Source organism: Sapajus apella, unplaced genomic scaffold, assembly GCF_009761245.1.
Source record: "Sapajus apella isolate SASKATOON/1434 unplaced genomic scaffold, GSC_monkey_1.0 scaffold7, whole genome shotgun sequence".
NCBI classification, from domain to species: Eukaryota; Metazoa; Chordata; class Mammalia; order Primates; family Cebidae; genus Sapajus; species Sapajus apella.
The window spans coordinates 2,599,588-2,616,772 of record NW_022436947.1 but is presented as its reverse complement, the minus strand read 5'-3'; the positions used below and the strand labels follow the sequence as shown (position 1 = coordinate 2,616,772).

General features: G+C 38.6%; 1 protein-coding gene across 6 annotated transcripts in view; it reads left to right on the top strand.

The window, feature by feature from the left end:
- UBN2 (ubinuclein 2) overlaps nt 1-17,185 on the top strand; it is a 100,788-nt gene that overhangs the window by 40,567 nt on the left and 43,036 nt on the right. For 5 of the 6 annotated variants that reach the window (XM_032275849.1, XM_032275845.1, XM_032275848.1 and 2 more), the window contains 8 exons: nt 1,747-1,876; nt 3,625-3,743; nt 4,892-5,005; nt 5,524-5,667; nt 7,073-7,123; nt 10,892-10,934; nt 13,504-13,554; nt 14,866-16,419. In XM_032275849.1, the coding sequence (XP_032131740.1) occupies nt 1,747-1,876; nt 3,625-3,743; nt 4,892-5,005; nt 5,524-5,667; nt 7,073-7,123; nt 10,892-10,934; nt 13,504-13,554; nt 14,866-16,419 (2,206 nt within the window). The remainder of the gene's footprint in view (nt 1-1,746; nt 1,877-3,624; nt 3,744-4,891; nt 5,006-5,523; nt 5,668-7,072; nt 7,124-10,891; nt 10,935-13,503; nt 13,555-14,865; nt 16,420-17,185) is intronic. The other variant, XM_032275847.1, reaches the window with a different exon arrangement.

The following is a 17,185-nucleotide window of genomic DNA, read 5'->3' as shown; positions in this document are numbered from 1 at the left end:
ATTCCCATCTTTTAAATACATAATGGAGATAGTTTCTCATGAGATGTGAAGAAAGGCTGATTGATTGATTGCTTCTGATAATGCTTGTAATGTATTACAGTCTCTTATTTTGAAGTGCTTAAAAATAGACTCAGAAAACATGTAACTTAGTCTGCTGCTAGTATGGTGGCAGAGTTTCTCATTTCTGTTCTTAGTTATTTTAACCAGGAATTTTCAGGTGGAGTCTTTCTGCCTGGCAGCCAGGCAAGTGCTTCCTGTCTACACCACCTCCTTTTAACTAGCTCCCTTTAAAACCCCAGACTCAATGAACAGTGCAGCCATTACTTGTTAGAGTTGTCCCAGATTCCTTAATCAGGAATCTGACCAACATTTCTTTTTCTTTCCACCTGAGAACCCAAAGTGTGATCAGGTCCTTCTCTTGTGACTGAGACTGTTGTTTTTTATTTTACTCTTCTGTAAAAGGGAACAACTGTTTCTCCCCCAGGAGAGTCAAAAGACCAGCCTTGGGACATAGCATCTCAGATAAGCAGAATATCACTATTCCATTAACTGGCTTCCCTGTTTATTCCTCTCATATCTGTCTTGAAGCGAATCTTCTTATTTTTTGGAGCCCATCTGCTTTTCATTTTACAAAGGATATGCCTCCAATTTCATAAGCGCTAGTGTTCTGAGTTGAACTTTTTCCTTTTAGTCAATTTCTTATTCCCTCAACCTCTTTTTCTACTTCTCTAAACAAACATGTCTCATTTTCTGTATTGAGTTGCCCCTCTAAGAGAATATGGAACATGATTATTTAGAGTAGGAACTCCTACATGGCTTCCCAAGGAAGCCATTGCTTCCTTATACTAGGGAAGAAAGACATCAATTTGTTGGAATAGGGAACCACCCACACACTTTTTTTTTGCCTTATTGAATTTGACCTGCTGCCTTGATTTCCTTGCCTACTACCTAAAACAGACATTGCTCATAAATTTTCTTTTCTTTTTTCTTTTTTTGACACAGGGTGTCACTCTGTTGCCCAGACTGGAGTAGTGATGTGATCATGGCTCGCGGCAGTCTTGACCTGCCAGGCAATTGCCAGCGGGCCGAGGGGTAGTATAATACCTCTTGGAGGAAGGGAGCTTTTGGTTAATCACAGATTTATTGTGCTTTACCTGAAAACATACGAGTTTGCCCCTGTCACTCCAAAAATATTTCCAGCTTGTTCATGGTTATAGAAGTTCTACTCTTAAACTAGACCGATAGAATATTTTCTGTAGCATTACTATTTATTGGTATGGGGCTGGGCACAGTGGCTCACACCTGTATTCCCAGCACTTTGGGAGGCCAAGATCACCTGAGGTCAGGAGTTTGAGATCAGTCTGGTCAACATAGTGAAATCCTATCTTTACTGAAACTCCAAAAAAATTAGCCAGGCATTGTGGCAGGCGCCTATAACCCTGGCTACCTGGGAGGCTGAGGCAGGAGAATCACTTGAACCCCAGGGGGCAGAGGTTGGCAGTGAGCCGAGACCATGGCGTTGCACTGCAACCTGGGCTACAAGAATGAAAATCCATCTCAAAATAAATAAATAAATAAATAAACTAATAAACTATTGCTATGGGTTTTTTTTTTTTTCCTGTAAAGAATACTGTTTAGGAAATCATGGAAAGATAAAATGAGAACAAGAACTGCCTTTGCCTTCTTGTCTGTATGATGCCACCTAAAATAAATTCTATACTGTTCATTGTTAATTTTTTTGGCCAGCATTGAGTTACAGCTACAAGAACTAGGCCCTGTCATTCGCAGTGGTGTCTACTCCCACCTTGAAGCTTTTGTGCCATGCAATAAAGAAACACTAGTAAAACGTCTAAAGAAGTTGCATCTCAATGTCCAGGTAAGAGGAAGAACAATAATATCTGCATCTTGAGTTTCATAACCTGTAAAGATACTTTCTATTTGGGGCCTTTGCACATTAATAGATTTATAGTCATATTGTATATATTTAATAATCATAGGAGGTTATTAAAAGTATGTTGGATCCCCTGAAAAATAATTAGTCTTCAACAATTGATAAGTTCAGAGGAGAAATGTTTTTTAAAGCATAGATTGTTGGATGTAAATTAATATAGTAGGTATGATCTGATAAACAGTTTTTTTTAAATATAGGTACTCACCTTTTTTTTTTTTTCTCTCTTTTGATATAGGGTCTTGTTCTTGTCCAGGCCAGAGTGCAGTGTTGTAAACATGGCTCTCACTGCAGCCTTAACCTCCTGGGCTCAAGCATCCTCCCATCTCAGCCTCCCAAGTAGCTGGGACTACAGGCTGACATCACCATGCATGTCATTTTTAAATTTTTTGTCTGTAGAGACAGGTTCCCGCTATGTTGCCCAGGCTGGTCTTGAACCCCTGGCAAGTTTGAAGTTACTTAACATCCCTTTGGCTATGGAAGAAAGATGTCTTATCCTTGCCCTTCTTTATATGGTTTTATCACATATATTTGTATCCCTAAACATTATATTTAATTTTGCACATTTTTGAGCTTCATATATATAAATACTCTCTGCTTTCTTTTGCAGGGTTTAAGGTTCAATATTGTGCAACTTAGATTTTTCTTATGTGTATATGTAGTAGAAATACATTTTTTTTTTTTTTTTTTTTTTTTTGAGACTCAGTCTTGCTCCATCACCCAGGCTAGAGTGCAATGGTGTGATCTTGGCTCACTGCGACCACTGTCTCCCAGGATCAAGCAATTCTCCCATCTCAGCCTCCCGAGTAGCTGGGTTTACAGGCACCTACAATCATGCCCAATGAATTTTTGTATTTCAGCAGAGACAGAGTTGCACCATGTTGGTTCCAGTGAGCCGAGATGGTTCCACTGCACTCCTGCCTGGATGACAGAGCGAGGCTGTCTCCAAAAAAAAAATTGTTTCAGTGAAGAAAAGTAAAGTCTTACAATATTTCATCACCTATGATGGTGATAAAAGTATGTTTCAAGTAGTTACATATATATACGGTTGCTAGCAAGGTGAAAATAATAAATTGGTTAATTAAAGCTGTCAGGTACAAACCTACTTTCTTTCTTTTTGGCCCTGAAAATACACATGAGTAAGAGTTTTCAGGTTCCTCTTTTACTTTGGCCTTGACCTTGCATTACCTGCAGCTTAAGTCAAAATGATTAACCATAACTGAGAGAACAGGATTCCAACATCCAGTTGGTAGTCACCCAAACCAAACACATGTGTTCATGTTCCAGAGCATTGTCTCTTCTTAGGGTACTGGTTTCCCATCATAATGGAGATTAACCAGTAGTAGTCTGTACAATGTAGATTTTGTTTTCTATTTAATTATCTGTATTAAAGTGTCCATGGGGCATTTTAAAGACTGTAAAGGAACACTATTAATAATTATGCTGGGCAATAGGCAGAAACTGGGGCTCTTCTTGGCTAACTGGGAAATGTCATTCTAATTTTGTATCCAGTGTGTATTACGAAAAGTCAGTGCTGTAGAAGAAATGTGCATATTTAGGTATGCTAATATTTGAAATCTATAATTGGTAACTAAAACATAAATTTCATCTTTCAAGGACCTCACAAAATTTTGTAAACATGTCTGATAAAAACTTTTATATGCTTTTCTTTTCAGGATGATCGTTTAAGAGAACCTCTGCAAAAACTGAAACTGGCTGTCAGCAATGTCATGCCTGAACAGCTATTTAAATACCAGGAGGACTGCCAGGCTCGTAGTCAAGCTAAGTGTGCCAAGTATGTATCTCTTCTATTTGGACTGGCTTTTGCATTTGAGAAGTACTTTTATGTATTTATTTTTATTTATTTATTTGTTTTGACATGGAGTCTCACTCTGTTGCCCGGGCTGGAGTGCAGTGGTGCAATCTCGGCTCACTGCAACCTCCGCCCCCCGGGTTCTCCTACCTCAGCCTCGAGAGTAGCTGAGATTACAGGCACCTGCCACCACATCTGGCTAATTTTTATATTTTTAGTAGAGATGGAGTTTCACCACATTGGCCAGGCTGGTCTCAAACTCTTGACCTCAGGTGATCCACCTGCCTCGGTCTGTCAAAGTGCTGGGATTACAGGCGTGAGCCACCATGCCCAGCCATGCATTTGAGAAGTACTTTTAGCTGTTCTGATGTTATGTGGACCTCTTTCTCATGTTGAAATTCACGTATACCACTAACATGATATAATTGAGTATTTTGTAAATGACAGTTGCTTTGGAGTCAGAGGCAAAAGGCGTCTGTTGATTGATTGTATGGAGGTGATCAAAGCAAGAGCTGACATTGGTGAGACATTTCACAACCCAAACTTGACTTGCAAATATTTTCTGACCTAAAAGTTATAAAATAGTTTGCTAAATAAGGTCTTCAAATTATAATGTGTTTTTACATTATAATTTGAAGACCTTATTTAGCAAACTATAACTCCCTTCAAATTCAAAGTGTAATGTGGAAAGGTAAGTTTCCTCTTTACCCTCTCTCTTTTTTTTTTTTTTTTTTTTGAGAAGGAGTTTTGCCCTTTTTACCCAGGCTGGAGTGCAATGGCGCGATCTCGGCTCACCGCAACCTCCGCCTCCTGGGTTCAGGCAATTCTCCTGCCTCAGCCTCCTGAGTAGCTGGGATTACAGGCACACGCCACCATGCCCAGCTAATTTTTTGTATTTTTAGTAGAGACGGGGTTTGACCATGTTGACCAGGATGGTCTCGATCTCTTGACCTCGTGATCCACCCGCCTCGGCCTCCCACAGTGCTGGGATTACAGGCTTGAGCCACCGCGCCCGGCCACTACCCTCTCTTTTAACATTCAGTTAAGCAATTCAACAAGTGTTTATGGAGCATATTACATAGTTATATTGGGTTAAAAGTTTGTTTTATAAAGTGTTTTTTCATTTTTAGATTGCAGACAGATGAAGAACGAGAAAAAAATGGATCTGAAGAAGATGATGATGAGAAACCAGGGAAACGTGTCATAGGACCAAGAAAGAAATTCCACTGGGATGACACCATCAGGTAAGATTTAATTAGTTTTCGCTTTTAATATATAATGCAGAAGGAAGGTTTCTCATTTTTAAAAAAAATCTATAATAAATATAAAACTGGATTGGAAGCAACCAAAGATAAGTGTGTAGGAAAAAATTATTAAAGAGAAAAGTAATTAGTCTCCAATATCTTTAGAGTAGTATTGCTTTTATTTTCGTATATACTGTAATACTTTTTATAAACTAATCTAATAATGGAGTAAGTCATACTGGTTTCAGAAGGTGAAGTGCTCTCAACATGATTCTTCTTTGGCTATCTTTCTTAGTAGTATTTCTGTACCCCAAGTAGAGAACCATCCCTTTCGATCTTTGGTGCTTTGGTTAAAGGTGTCAAAGGAAATTGTTTCATATTAGGGGTTTGACTGTAGTTCAATGAATGATACATGTTAGAAATTGTTATTTTCTGAATTTTTCACATAGTCTTTATGATTGCTGCCAAATTTATGTGCTTCTAAAAAAAGTTTCAAATTTAATTTTCAATCTGCTTAGAACTTTGTTATGTAACCTTGTTGAAATCAAACTGGGATGCTATGAGTTAGAGCCAAATAAAAGCCAGTCTGCTGAAGATTATCTTAAGTCTTTTATGGAGACAGAGGTGAAGCCCCTGTGGCCTAAGGGCTGGATGCAGGCAAGGTAAGACATGCAACTTACTGGATTTTATTATTTTCGCTGTCATTAAAGATATACATACATATATGTGACATTGGTTTTTCTGAGAACCTAATGTATTCAGCATACTGTATAGTCATCTCAGATGATCCTTGCTTTGAAAACCTTAAGTGCTTAAATGACAAAATAGTCATGCAGACACAGAGATAGGCGTAAAGGTGATATTTTACTCAACATTTTTTTTTACACCCAAATTTGCTGGTAGAAAAAAAGGGAAGAGGGAAGACTCCCAAATGGTTATGAAGTTTGGGAGAGGAGCTTCATTTGGGTAACATGAATATAGGGAACTGAATATGGGATTAGAGCATAGGAAAAGAGACACAGCCTTAGGTTCTATTGAACATAGTCAGCGTAGGCCGGGTGCAGTGGCTCACACCTATAATCCCAGCACTTTGAAAGGCCAAGGTGGGAGGATCACTTGAGCCCAGGAGCTTAAGACCAGCCTGGGCAACATAGTGAGACCTGTCTCAAAAAGTAAGTAAATAAGTAAGAAAATATTCAGTGTAGAGAGATACTTTAAGAAACTAAAAGTTGCTCTATTTGAAGTTTCAAGGGTTAAGTAAAGAATGTGGCCCATTGCAGTAGTAGCTTACACCTGTAATCACAGCACTTTGAGAGGCCAAGGCAGGTGGATCATCTGAGGTCAGGAGTTTGAGACCAGCTTGGCTAACATGGTAAAATCGTGTATCTACTAAAAATACAAAAATTAGCTGGGTGTGGTCTTGGGCACCTGTAATTCCAGCTACTCAGCAGACTGAGGCAGGAGAATCACTTGAACCCAGGAGACGGAAGTTACAGTGAGCCAAGATTGCACCATTGAACTCCAGCCTGGGCAACAAGAGCAAAACTTAGTCTCAAAAAAAAAAAAAAGAGTTAAAGAGTGTAAAAATTAATAAACTTGAGTAGTTTAACCCATGATCTTAAAGTGCTCCATCTTATATCAACAAAAAGATCTGTTGGCCAGGTATGGTAGCTCACCCCTGTAATCTCAGCACTTTAGGAAGCCCAGGGCTGTCGTGAGAGGATTGCTTGAGGCCAGGGGTTCAAGACCAGCTTGGCCAACATAGTGAGACCTCTGTCTCTGCAAAAGGTTTTAAAATTAGCTGGGCCTGGTGGCACACACCTGTAGTTCCAGCTTCTTTGAAGGCTGAGGTGGGAGGACCGTTTGAGCCCAGGAGGCCTAGGTTACAGTGAGCTGTGAATAAAACTCTCCATAAAATAGATTATTAAGTATGCTGTACCATTATAACTTTTACTTGGTAAATAAGCAAGTAATAGTTGATTGAAAATTAAGTTACTTTAAAAAATAAAACAATTATCATATTATCTGCTATTAAAAAAAATAATTGTGTTCTTTAAATTTTTCCAGAATGCTTTTTAAGGAAAGCCGGAGTGTTCATAATCATCTTACTTCTGCTCCGTGAGTAAATGCAGTCTCCAGATTGCTTCATTTATTCGCATTATGCACTTTAGTAAACAAAAATATCATTTATTAAATGCTAGTTGGAATAGGACTTAAAAAGATCATTTTGACCATTGACTATTTAGACTTCAAAACACAAATTGATCTCTTTCTTCCCTAGTATAAGGAAGCAGTGGCTTCCTTGGGAAGCCATATGGGAGTTCCTACCTACTAAATCCATACTGGGACACATAATGGCCTGGGATTCTGGTGGTAGGGAAGCAAGAAGGTTCAGAAGTTTTCCTTTGTTCCTGGGCCTTCTACCTGCCAGTCTTTTTCTCTACCTCTTAATGTTCATCTGCATTTGTCGTCTACAACCCCCTGCTGCCCTGAGCTTACCAGGACAGATCCATATGCTCATCCACCCTTGTTGCACTGCAGTGTTTTATTTTGCAAAATCAGCCTACTCTTCAGGTCTTTCCTTGTGTTCAAAACTGGATATTTCCTTAGTGATATGATTACCAGAGAAGGATATTTTATCCCCCCATATACAACAAAAAGCAAGTTTTTTCTATTATTATTATGTTATTAACTGCTATAAAAATAATTCAACCGTTTTGGTTGAATACTGGTCAATTCCAGAACAGTTTTATTTTTCCCTACAACTTAGGGCTACTTCTCTGTAGCCTACAAGTGTGGCATTTAATAACCCTTGTATTAAAGCCAGCACAGTGGCTCATGCCTGTTATCCCAGCACTTTGGGAGGCTGAGGTGGGTGGATTGCGTGAGTCCAGGAGTTTGAGACTAGCCTGGGCAACATGGCGAAACTCCATCTGTACAAAAAATAAAAAATTAGCCACGCATGGTGGTATGTGCCTGTAGTCCCAGCTACTTAGGAGGCTGAGGTAGGAGGATGGCTTATGCCAGAAAAGTGGAGGTTATAGTGAGTGGAGATCATGCCACTGCCCTCCAGCCTGGGGGACACAGCAGACCTTGTTTCCAAAAGGAAAAAGGGGAGGGGGTGGGGATTATTAAAATATAAAATTAGCAAGTTACTCAGAATTTACTGAATACTCTAATTCAGTATTCTGCTATGAGATCTGTTTAACATCTTTTGGGCAACATTATAAAATTCCTCCTCTCCTTCTATGCAGTTATATAGGAATTTTTTAGTTTTTAGGAAGGATACTTCGTTACAAGAGTTAGGGAGTTCGTCCCCTCGCTCCACACAGCCAGAAATCCACGTGTAACTTTCACTCTATCGAAACTTAACTACTAATAGCCTACTGTTGACCGCAAGCCTTACTGATAACATAAATAGTTCATGAACACATTTTGTACGTTTTATGTACTGTATACCATATTCTTATAATAACATAAGCTAAAGGAAAGAAAATGTTAATAAGAAAATCATAAGGAAGAGAAATTATATTTACTATTCATTAAGTGGAGTGAATCATCATAAAGGTCTTCATCCTCAAGGGTCAACTGTATATCATCAGGGATGCATTGAGTTGGTTGTGGTTTTCAGTTCTTACCGTTTTTTTAGTATAAATTCTAAGGAGTTTGGTTTCAAATTATAGGTTTACTTTGTTGCAAGTGTTTTGGTTGTCTTTGAAATAAATTTTATATACATATGTATATATATCAGTAATATTTTTGGCTTTAATTTCCCTGCAGTAGTCCCTCTTATCCTCAGACAGTATACTCCAAAATGCTACCAATGGATGCCAGAACCACAGACAGTACTGAAGCCTACGTAGACTGTTGTTTCCTTTATATACATTCCTATGATAGATCGTAGTTTACAAATTGGGCACAGTAAGAGATTAACAACAGCAATAATAAAAGAGAACAATTTAACTCTGCTATAATAAAAATTATGTGAATGCAGTTTCTCTCTATTTCTGGAATTTTCCATTTAATATTTTCAGACTTAAGTTGACCACAGGCAACTGAAACTGCAGAGATTGAAAACTGTGGATAAGGGGGGCTACTGTAATTCTAAAGCCACGTATGCATTACATTTCAGGTACAAATAATGCATTCCTTTAATTCTAAAGGTGTTTACAAAAGATACGTCTGTGTCTCTGTCTCTGTCTCTCTCTCTCTCTCTCTTTTGAGAGGGAGTCTTGCTCTGTTGTCCAGTCTGGAGTTCAGTGGTGCAGTCTCAGCTTCTCAGATCACTGCAACCTCTATCTCCCAGGTTCAAGTGCTTCTCCTCCTCAGCCTCCCAAGTTGCTGGGATTACAGGCATGCACCACCACACCTGGCTAATTTTCATATTTTTAGTAGAGACAAGAGTTTGACCACATTGGCCAGACTGGCCTCAAATTTCTGGCCCCAAGTGATCTGCCTGTCTTGGCTCAAAGTGCTGGGGTTACAGGCATGCCCCACACCTTTCCCCTTTTCCTTCTCCCTTTCTTTTTTTTTTTTTTAAAAAGACAGAGTTTCACTGTGTTGCCCAGGCTGGTCTTGAACTCCTGAGCTCAGGCAATCCACCCACCTCAGCCTCCTAAAGTGCTGGGATTACAGGCGCTCCCAGCCCTTCTCCCTTTTTTGAGTAGCTTCATCATTATTATTATTATTATTATTATTATTATTTTTTTTGAGACAGAGTTTCACTCTTGTTATCCAGGCTGGAGCAATGATACGATCTCGGCTCACTGCAACCTCCGCCTCCTAGGTTCAGGCAATTCTCCTGCCTCAGCCTCCTGAGTAACTGGGATTACAGGCATGCGCCACCATGCCCAGCTAATTTTTTGTAGTTTTAAAGACGGGGTTTCACCGTGTTGACCAGGATGGTCTCGATCTCTTGACCTCGTGATCCACCCGCCTCGGCCTCCCAAAGTGCTGGGATTACAGGCTTGAGCCACCGCGCCCGGCCCGAGTAGCTTCATTATTATTGTTAACTTTGTGTTTTGTTTAACTTTGTGTTTTGTTTTGTACCAAAAAGTAGGAATCTGTGGGATAAGTGGGTCTACAGGTCCTTTCCCTAAATGGCCTTCATCAAAAAAACTTAGAAAATTACTGTTGCCTAAATGAAGTTGTAAAGTGACAGTTTTCATCAGGATTCTTGTTAATCTAATTGATGACATTTTAGGCAAGTGAAGTAGATAAGGTGAAATATTTTAGCTTGTCAACACATTAATTATTCAACGAACATTTGGATATGTTGACTTACCTTGGAAATCGTTAGTTTTTTTTAATCTTCAGACTTCTTCATAGTTTTCCAAGAGTTTCAAAGTTTCATAGTAATTTTTCTTTCCCTTTTTTCTCCCTGTCATTTTGACTTTTTTTTTTTTTTTAATTTTTACATTACAAAATAATTTCTTTAAAAACTTAGGGATTCTTTGTTTTGTTTTGATTAAGTTAAATTACATTCGCACCTTCTTGGCATGGTTTAATTTGACCTTGAAGTTCCTTGAAGATTTTTTTTAAACAGATAATTGTAAATTCTTACCAGTTTTTTTAGTAAGTCTGTTTAGGCAGCTTTGTTAGTTTTTGGGGTCATTTTACAGTTTATATATTTACATTTAATTTTTTAAAAATTTTATCAACATATTTTACCAGTTGTTTGGCCTTTCTTTAATTAATGTGAATTGAGGAAAATGTTGCTATATACTTAGTATAAACTGAGCATTTAAATACAGTTCCTTCAGAGAGCTTTCCAAATAGCAGAAGAAATTATTTACCACATAATTACAGAGTTATATATTATAACTTTTTGATGAGCAATATGTAATATTGCTACTGAAATCGCCTTTTTAAATCATTTTATCCTAGGGCAAAGAAAAAGGTGATTCCTGCACCTAAACCCAAAGTAAAGGTAAGTCTTGAAACAAAATCTTTAATTAGTTATAATTGGTGAACATTGAAATACATTCCTAAGATGAAAAGGAAATACGGTATTTAGCAAAGGTCAGTAGGCACTATAAGATAGGTGTTTTCAACTTCGTGATACTCTTAGAACTTCTGTATTTGGGACAATAGATTTCTGTGTAACGGTGGGAAATGTGCATACGCTGATTGTAAAGCTTAACTTTATTAATATACTTGGAAATGCTAGGTAAAGTATAACAAATATTCTTTCATAGCATAGCTGAGATTGAAAATATGTAAGAAAAATTCCTAAGGCCAAAAACAAAGAAGGAGCTGACAGTGTTAATCCATTGTCGTTGCCCTTGGAGGCATTTGGCACTTTGTGTCCATCACTTGATGGTTTCTTTTCACATTTCTTCTCAGAGCATAGCAGTTAGAGTTTCCTTGGGCTTGTACAGGTTGAAAATTGGGATGAAACCTGCATAAAGCTGGACCTTCAAACAATAACATCTTTTGTAAAAGAAAGAACTAGAAAAAAATGCAGCCACCAGCAGAGACACTAAGAAAAGTGTCTGTCTCGGAATGTCTTTGCTGAAAAATTTCCTTGCTTAGGAGTTTAATTTACACTCTCTGTACAATCTGAGAAAACCCCAAGCTAAAAAAAGTAACTTAGTTATTGCATTAGTAGTAACCCAGGACCACTTGCAAAAAAAAAAGCAAATCCTCCCTGATAATAACATGCCAGGTATAAACCACATCAGACCTGAGCCTCAAAGGCCTTCCTCCTATAAACCACATCAGACCTGAGCTTACAATCTGAAATACAGAATACATGAGAGAATAAGTTACTATGAGTGAGAATCAGTAGGAACAATAAAAACCCTAAGGAACAGTCCTAAGAGGGACGAGTAGTACATTTATGGAGCTCCATACTTAAAATAATTTTGCTAAGTTTTTTTTTATATTTAGAGAAATAGAAAAGAATAAAAAATATCCTATGAAAACAGACAAAGTAGATTTGAAAGAGAATCAAAGTATAAACTCTGGAAGTAAAAACTATAATCATTTGAAATTAAAATTTTAATGAAAGCCCACACCCTTTGGTTTTTACACTTCGCTCTGTAGCCTTTGTCTCCTTGGTTTTTTGTTGTTGTTTTTAATAGATGAATTTCTTTGCTTGTAAGATTGTGCCCAGATCTCAATATTCATTATTCTGTGGCCTTCCTGCCTTTTTGGTGTTAGAGCCTCTTGAAATGTAATAGTCCTCTTTTTCTTTATCTTTTTTTTTTTTTTTAAAAGAAGGAGTCTCACTCTGTCACCCAGGCTGGAGTGCAGTGGCGTGATCTCGGCTCACTGCAACCTCCACCTCCTGGATTCAAGCAATTCTCCTGCCTCAACCTCCTGAGTAGCTGGGATTACAAGGGCGGGCCACTACCCCCAGCTAATTTTTGTATTTTTAGTAGAGATGGGTTTCACCATGTTGGCCGAGCTGTTCTGAAACTGCTGACCCCATGATCCGCTGGCCTTGGCCTCCCAAAGTGCTGGGGTTACAGGCGTGAGCCACCGTGCCTGGCCAATAATCCTCTTTTTCTTAATAACCTGCTTTGTCTTCTGATCCAAATAATATTGAGCCAATCTTTCATTAAGTCTGTTGAGCTTAGACTTTATTTTGACACTTTATTTGTATATTAGAATACTAAAGTCTTAATACCCTCCATAAAGGATTGGTTACATTTTGATACATCTATTTAAACATATGATTGGTACAATAATTGGATAGGAAATTTATACATTCTAATACTGGATGTGTTAGGATATGGGTGAGTCATCAGGTTTTTTGTTTCCTTCTTTGTGATTAAATTACTTTTTCCTTTTCCCAAAATGGAAAAGCTATGTTGTTGATGTGATTTTTTGCTACTGTAACTCCCCATACTGTTTCTAGTTATAAAGGTAAGATAAGGAAATGCCTGCAATAGAAAATGCAAATAACACAGAAAAGTAAGGAGAAAAGTAAAAGTATCTATAAATTTCTCCTCAGTCAGAGAATAAAAACTCTTAGGTTTCTAGGACACATTTTCCTTCCCTTCTTTTGGAACTCTGTTCCTCCCTCCCTCCCTTCCATTCATCCATCTATCCAATCAGCTATCCATTTATTTAGTCTTTTATATAAATGGGATAACCTGCTTTTTTGACTAAGTTATATATCCTGGATAATTTTCTCTGCTAGTATAAATCTACACAGTATTCTATTACAGTGGGTTTGATATTTTTATAAATAAAAATTAATAATCAAAAAGTTATTTTTAAACAGCAATTTTATACTATTAATATTTCCAACATTTGGATACATTTCTTACCCTTTATCATGTAAGTGGATGGCGTATCAAAACAGACATGTCTCATCTGCATTAACCATTCTTCTTAGCAGACATTTGTGACCTTAATGCAGTTACACTTGTACTTCCAATAGGCAATGAGGTTTTTAATCAGGGGTTTTAGAATAAAAGCTTAGAAAAAGTACTAAGGAAGTTAGGGTATAATGGTATTCTTAACAGCTTGCTTATGTAATACCTTAGGAGGTGATGGTAAAGACCCTTCCTCTCCATTCTTTCCCCACTATGCTTAAGGTAAGTGCTATGGTTGTATAAATCAGTATGTAACATAACACTCTAGATTTGTTTGGTTTGTTTAAGAAACTAATTGAAGAGACTTGATATGACTTTTATGTCACACATTTTTGCTTCTCAATCTTAAAAATAAAATGAGTCAAACACTTTATATTTCTCTTTAAAAATAAATAGTTGCGGCCAGGTGCAGTGGCTCACGCCTGTAATCCCAGTACTTTGGGAGGCCAAAGTGGGCGGATCACCTGAGGTTGGGAGTTCGAGACCAACCTGACTAACACGGAGAAACCCCATCTCTACTAAAAAAAAAAAATACAAAATTAACCAGGCATGGTGGTGCTTGCCTGTAATCTTAGCTACTCGGGAGGTTGAGGCAGGAGAATTGCTTGAACCTGGGAGGTGGAGATTGCAGTCAGCTGAGATTGAGCCATTGCACTCCAGCCTGGGCAGTAAGAGTGAAACTCCATGTCAAAAAATAAATAAATAAATAAATAAATAAATAAGGAATAAATAAATAAATACTTTTTAATTATATTGCTCTTTGAATATTATAAACTATGCTCTAATTCTTTTTCTTAAATATTAAGAAGGTTGATTCTTTGAGAAATAGACTCTAACAACTCTTAGGTATTCAGAGTTCTAATTCTTAATACCCTTGTTTTCTTAGCATAGAGCCCTGTTCACAGCAGATACTTAGTGAATATATGTTGAATAAATGAGAAATGAATAATGTATAAATAAGTTACAGATTCACCATAATAAATAGCATAATTTATATATGCTTGGATTGAGTCATCTGCCACTTCGACGTACCAGTTTTTCTGTGTACTGGCTGTAGGGTAGGGCAAACAAAGAGGCAGAAATGCATGGAAGCAGAAAGTGAAGGTCAGCCTCCTGGCAAACCATCCCAGGCAAGAAGGGGAGTATCTTAATGTAAAGGCAGAATTTCTCCTGAGTACAGGGGAATAAAAAGAATAATCTGAACAGATGGATTTGGAGCAGGATTTGAAGATCTGATGCAGGTGAGGGAGGCCCATCAGTAATGTAACTAGTATACTAATGTTCCGTCCACTTGGTGTTAGTTAAGCTTACTAAGGTATGACAGGTATGTGTAATATATCAGATACTTTGTCTTGTGAGGACAGCTCAGTCAGGAACTCTGTCATCTCAAAAATTATTTTTTTTTTAATAGTCTCTAAAGATTTCCAGTAGAAAAACAATTTTAATTGTCATGCGAATCTTAGTTATTTAAAATTAACTTTGTAATTTTTTATTAACCATTTCTATTTTTTTCCATATGATGCTTTACATTAGGAGTATAGTCCAAAAAAGGACCAGAAAACTCCTTCATCCCTTGTGGCTCCAGTTAGCGGTCCTCCAACGAGCTCCAGCACAACTGCCGTTGCCGCAGCCAGCTCTAGCTCTGTACCAGCCCAAGAAACCATCTGCCTCGATGACTCACTAGATGAAGACCTTTCTTTCCATTCACCTTCACTGGATCTTGTTTCTGAAGCTTTAGCGGTTATCAACAATGGAAACAAGGGCCCTCCAGTTGGCTCAAGGATAAGCATACCAACCACAAAGCCTCGTCCAGGACTGAGAGAAGAAAAATTAGCAAGTATCATGAGTAAGCTGCCACTGGCTACTCCTAAAAAACTAGATTCTACTCAGACTACACATTCTTCAAGTCTTATTGCTGGTCACACGGGGCCAGTACCAAAGAAACCCCAGGATTTAGCTCATACCGGCATCTCTTCAGGCCTTATTGCTGGTTCTTCCATTCAGAACCCTAAAGTTTCTTTAGAACCTCTGCCAGCCAGGCTACTTCAACAAGGACTTCAAAGGTCAAGCCAGATTCACACTTCCTCCTCGTCACAGACTCATGTCTCCTCTTCCTCCCAAGCCCAAATTGCTGCCTCTTCTCATGCTCTGGGAACATCTGAGGCCCAAGATGCTTCTTCGTTAACACAAGTAACAAAGGTGCACCAGCATTCAGCTGTCCAGCAGAACTATGTGTCTCCATTACAGGCCACCATCAGTAAATCCCAGACCAATCCCGTGGTGAAATTAAGTAATAATCCCCAACTCTCCTGTTCCTCCTCGCTTATTAAGACTTCAGATAAGCCACTTATGTACCGCCTTCCCTTATCTACCCCCTCACCTGGAAATGGTTCTCAAGGGTCCCACCCCCTGGTTTCTAGGACAGTACCTAGCACCACTACCTCCAGTAACTATTTAGCCAAGGCTATGGTGTCACAAATCTCCACGCAGGGTTTTAAATCTCCCTTCTCGATGGCTGCCTCCCCCAAACTTGCAGCATCTCCCAAGCCTGCCACATCTCCTAAACCCCTGCCCTCACCTAAGCCTTCTGCCTCACCCAAGCCCTCTCTGTCAGCTAAGCCTTCGGTATCAACTAAACTTATTTCTAAATCCAACCCAACTCCCAAGCCTACTGTATCCTCTAGTAGTACAAGTCCAAATGCACTAGTAGCCCAGAGTAGCCACTCCAGCACTAACAACCCAGTCCACAAACAGCCCAGTGGAATGAATATCAGCAGACAGTCTCCCACCTTGAATTTATTGCCCTCTAACCGCACTTCAGGCCTTCCATCTACAAAAAATCTTCAGGCCCCCTCAAAGCTAACAAACTCATCATCCACTGGAACTGTTGGGAAGAATAGCTTGAGTGGAATTGCAATGAATGTACCTGCCAGCAGAGGTAGTAGCAACCTTAACTCAAGCGGAGCTAATAGGACTAGTCTATCTGGGGGAACAGGAAGTGGAACACAGGGTGCTACCAAACCATTGTCTACTCCACATAGACCATCTACTGCCTCAGGGTCTTCAGTGGTAACAGCCAGTGTGCAGGTATGTATCTTCTGTGCATTCATGTGATAACCAGATTGTTTAGTGTAATCTTTCTCGTGGGTAACTTTAATAAGCTTTTTATAATATGTGGATTGTTCTCAATAGGCTTATTACAGCCTACGGCCATGGGATATTCCTGATGCTGACATCACAGTGACAGGCTCGCTTGTAGATGAGGTGTTTGTTGGGATATGGGTTTTTTTAAAAAACAAACAAAGGTGCACCAGCATTCAGCTGTCTGACAGAACGATGTGTCTTTGTTACAAGCAACCATCACTAAATCAACTTTAAAATTATTTGGAAAAGCACAACTAAAATGCATATTTCGAAGTTTCTCTCTTATCAAAGTCCAGAACAAAGTAGTAACTTAGGCATTTAACATTCACTTAGCTCTTCTCTTCTCTTTTTCTCCTGCCAACTTTATTATTTTTTAATCAAATCTATACATTCACATTTTTTAAACATCTCTTCTCAAAATTTTTATTTTGCATTAATTTTATAGTTATATATAATTTTCTCTGTAAATTAGTTTCAGTAGGCAAGACAGAGTCTTGCTCTTTCGTCCAGGCTGGAGTGCAGTGGCACAATCTTGGCTCACTGAAACCTCCACCTCTTGGATTCAAGAGATTCTCCTGCCTCAGCCTCCCAAGTAACTGGGATTACAGGTGCCTGCCACCACTCCTGGCTAATTTTTGTATATTTATTTGTTTATTATTTTGATAGAGTTTCCTTTGTCGCCCAGACTGGAGTGCAATGCCGTGATCTT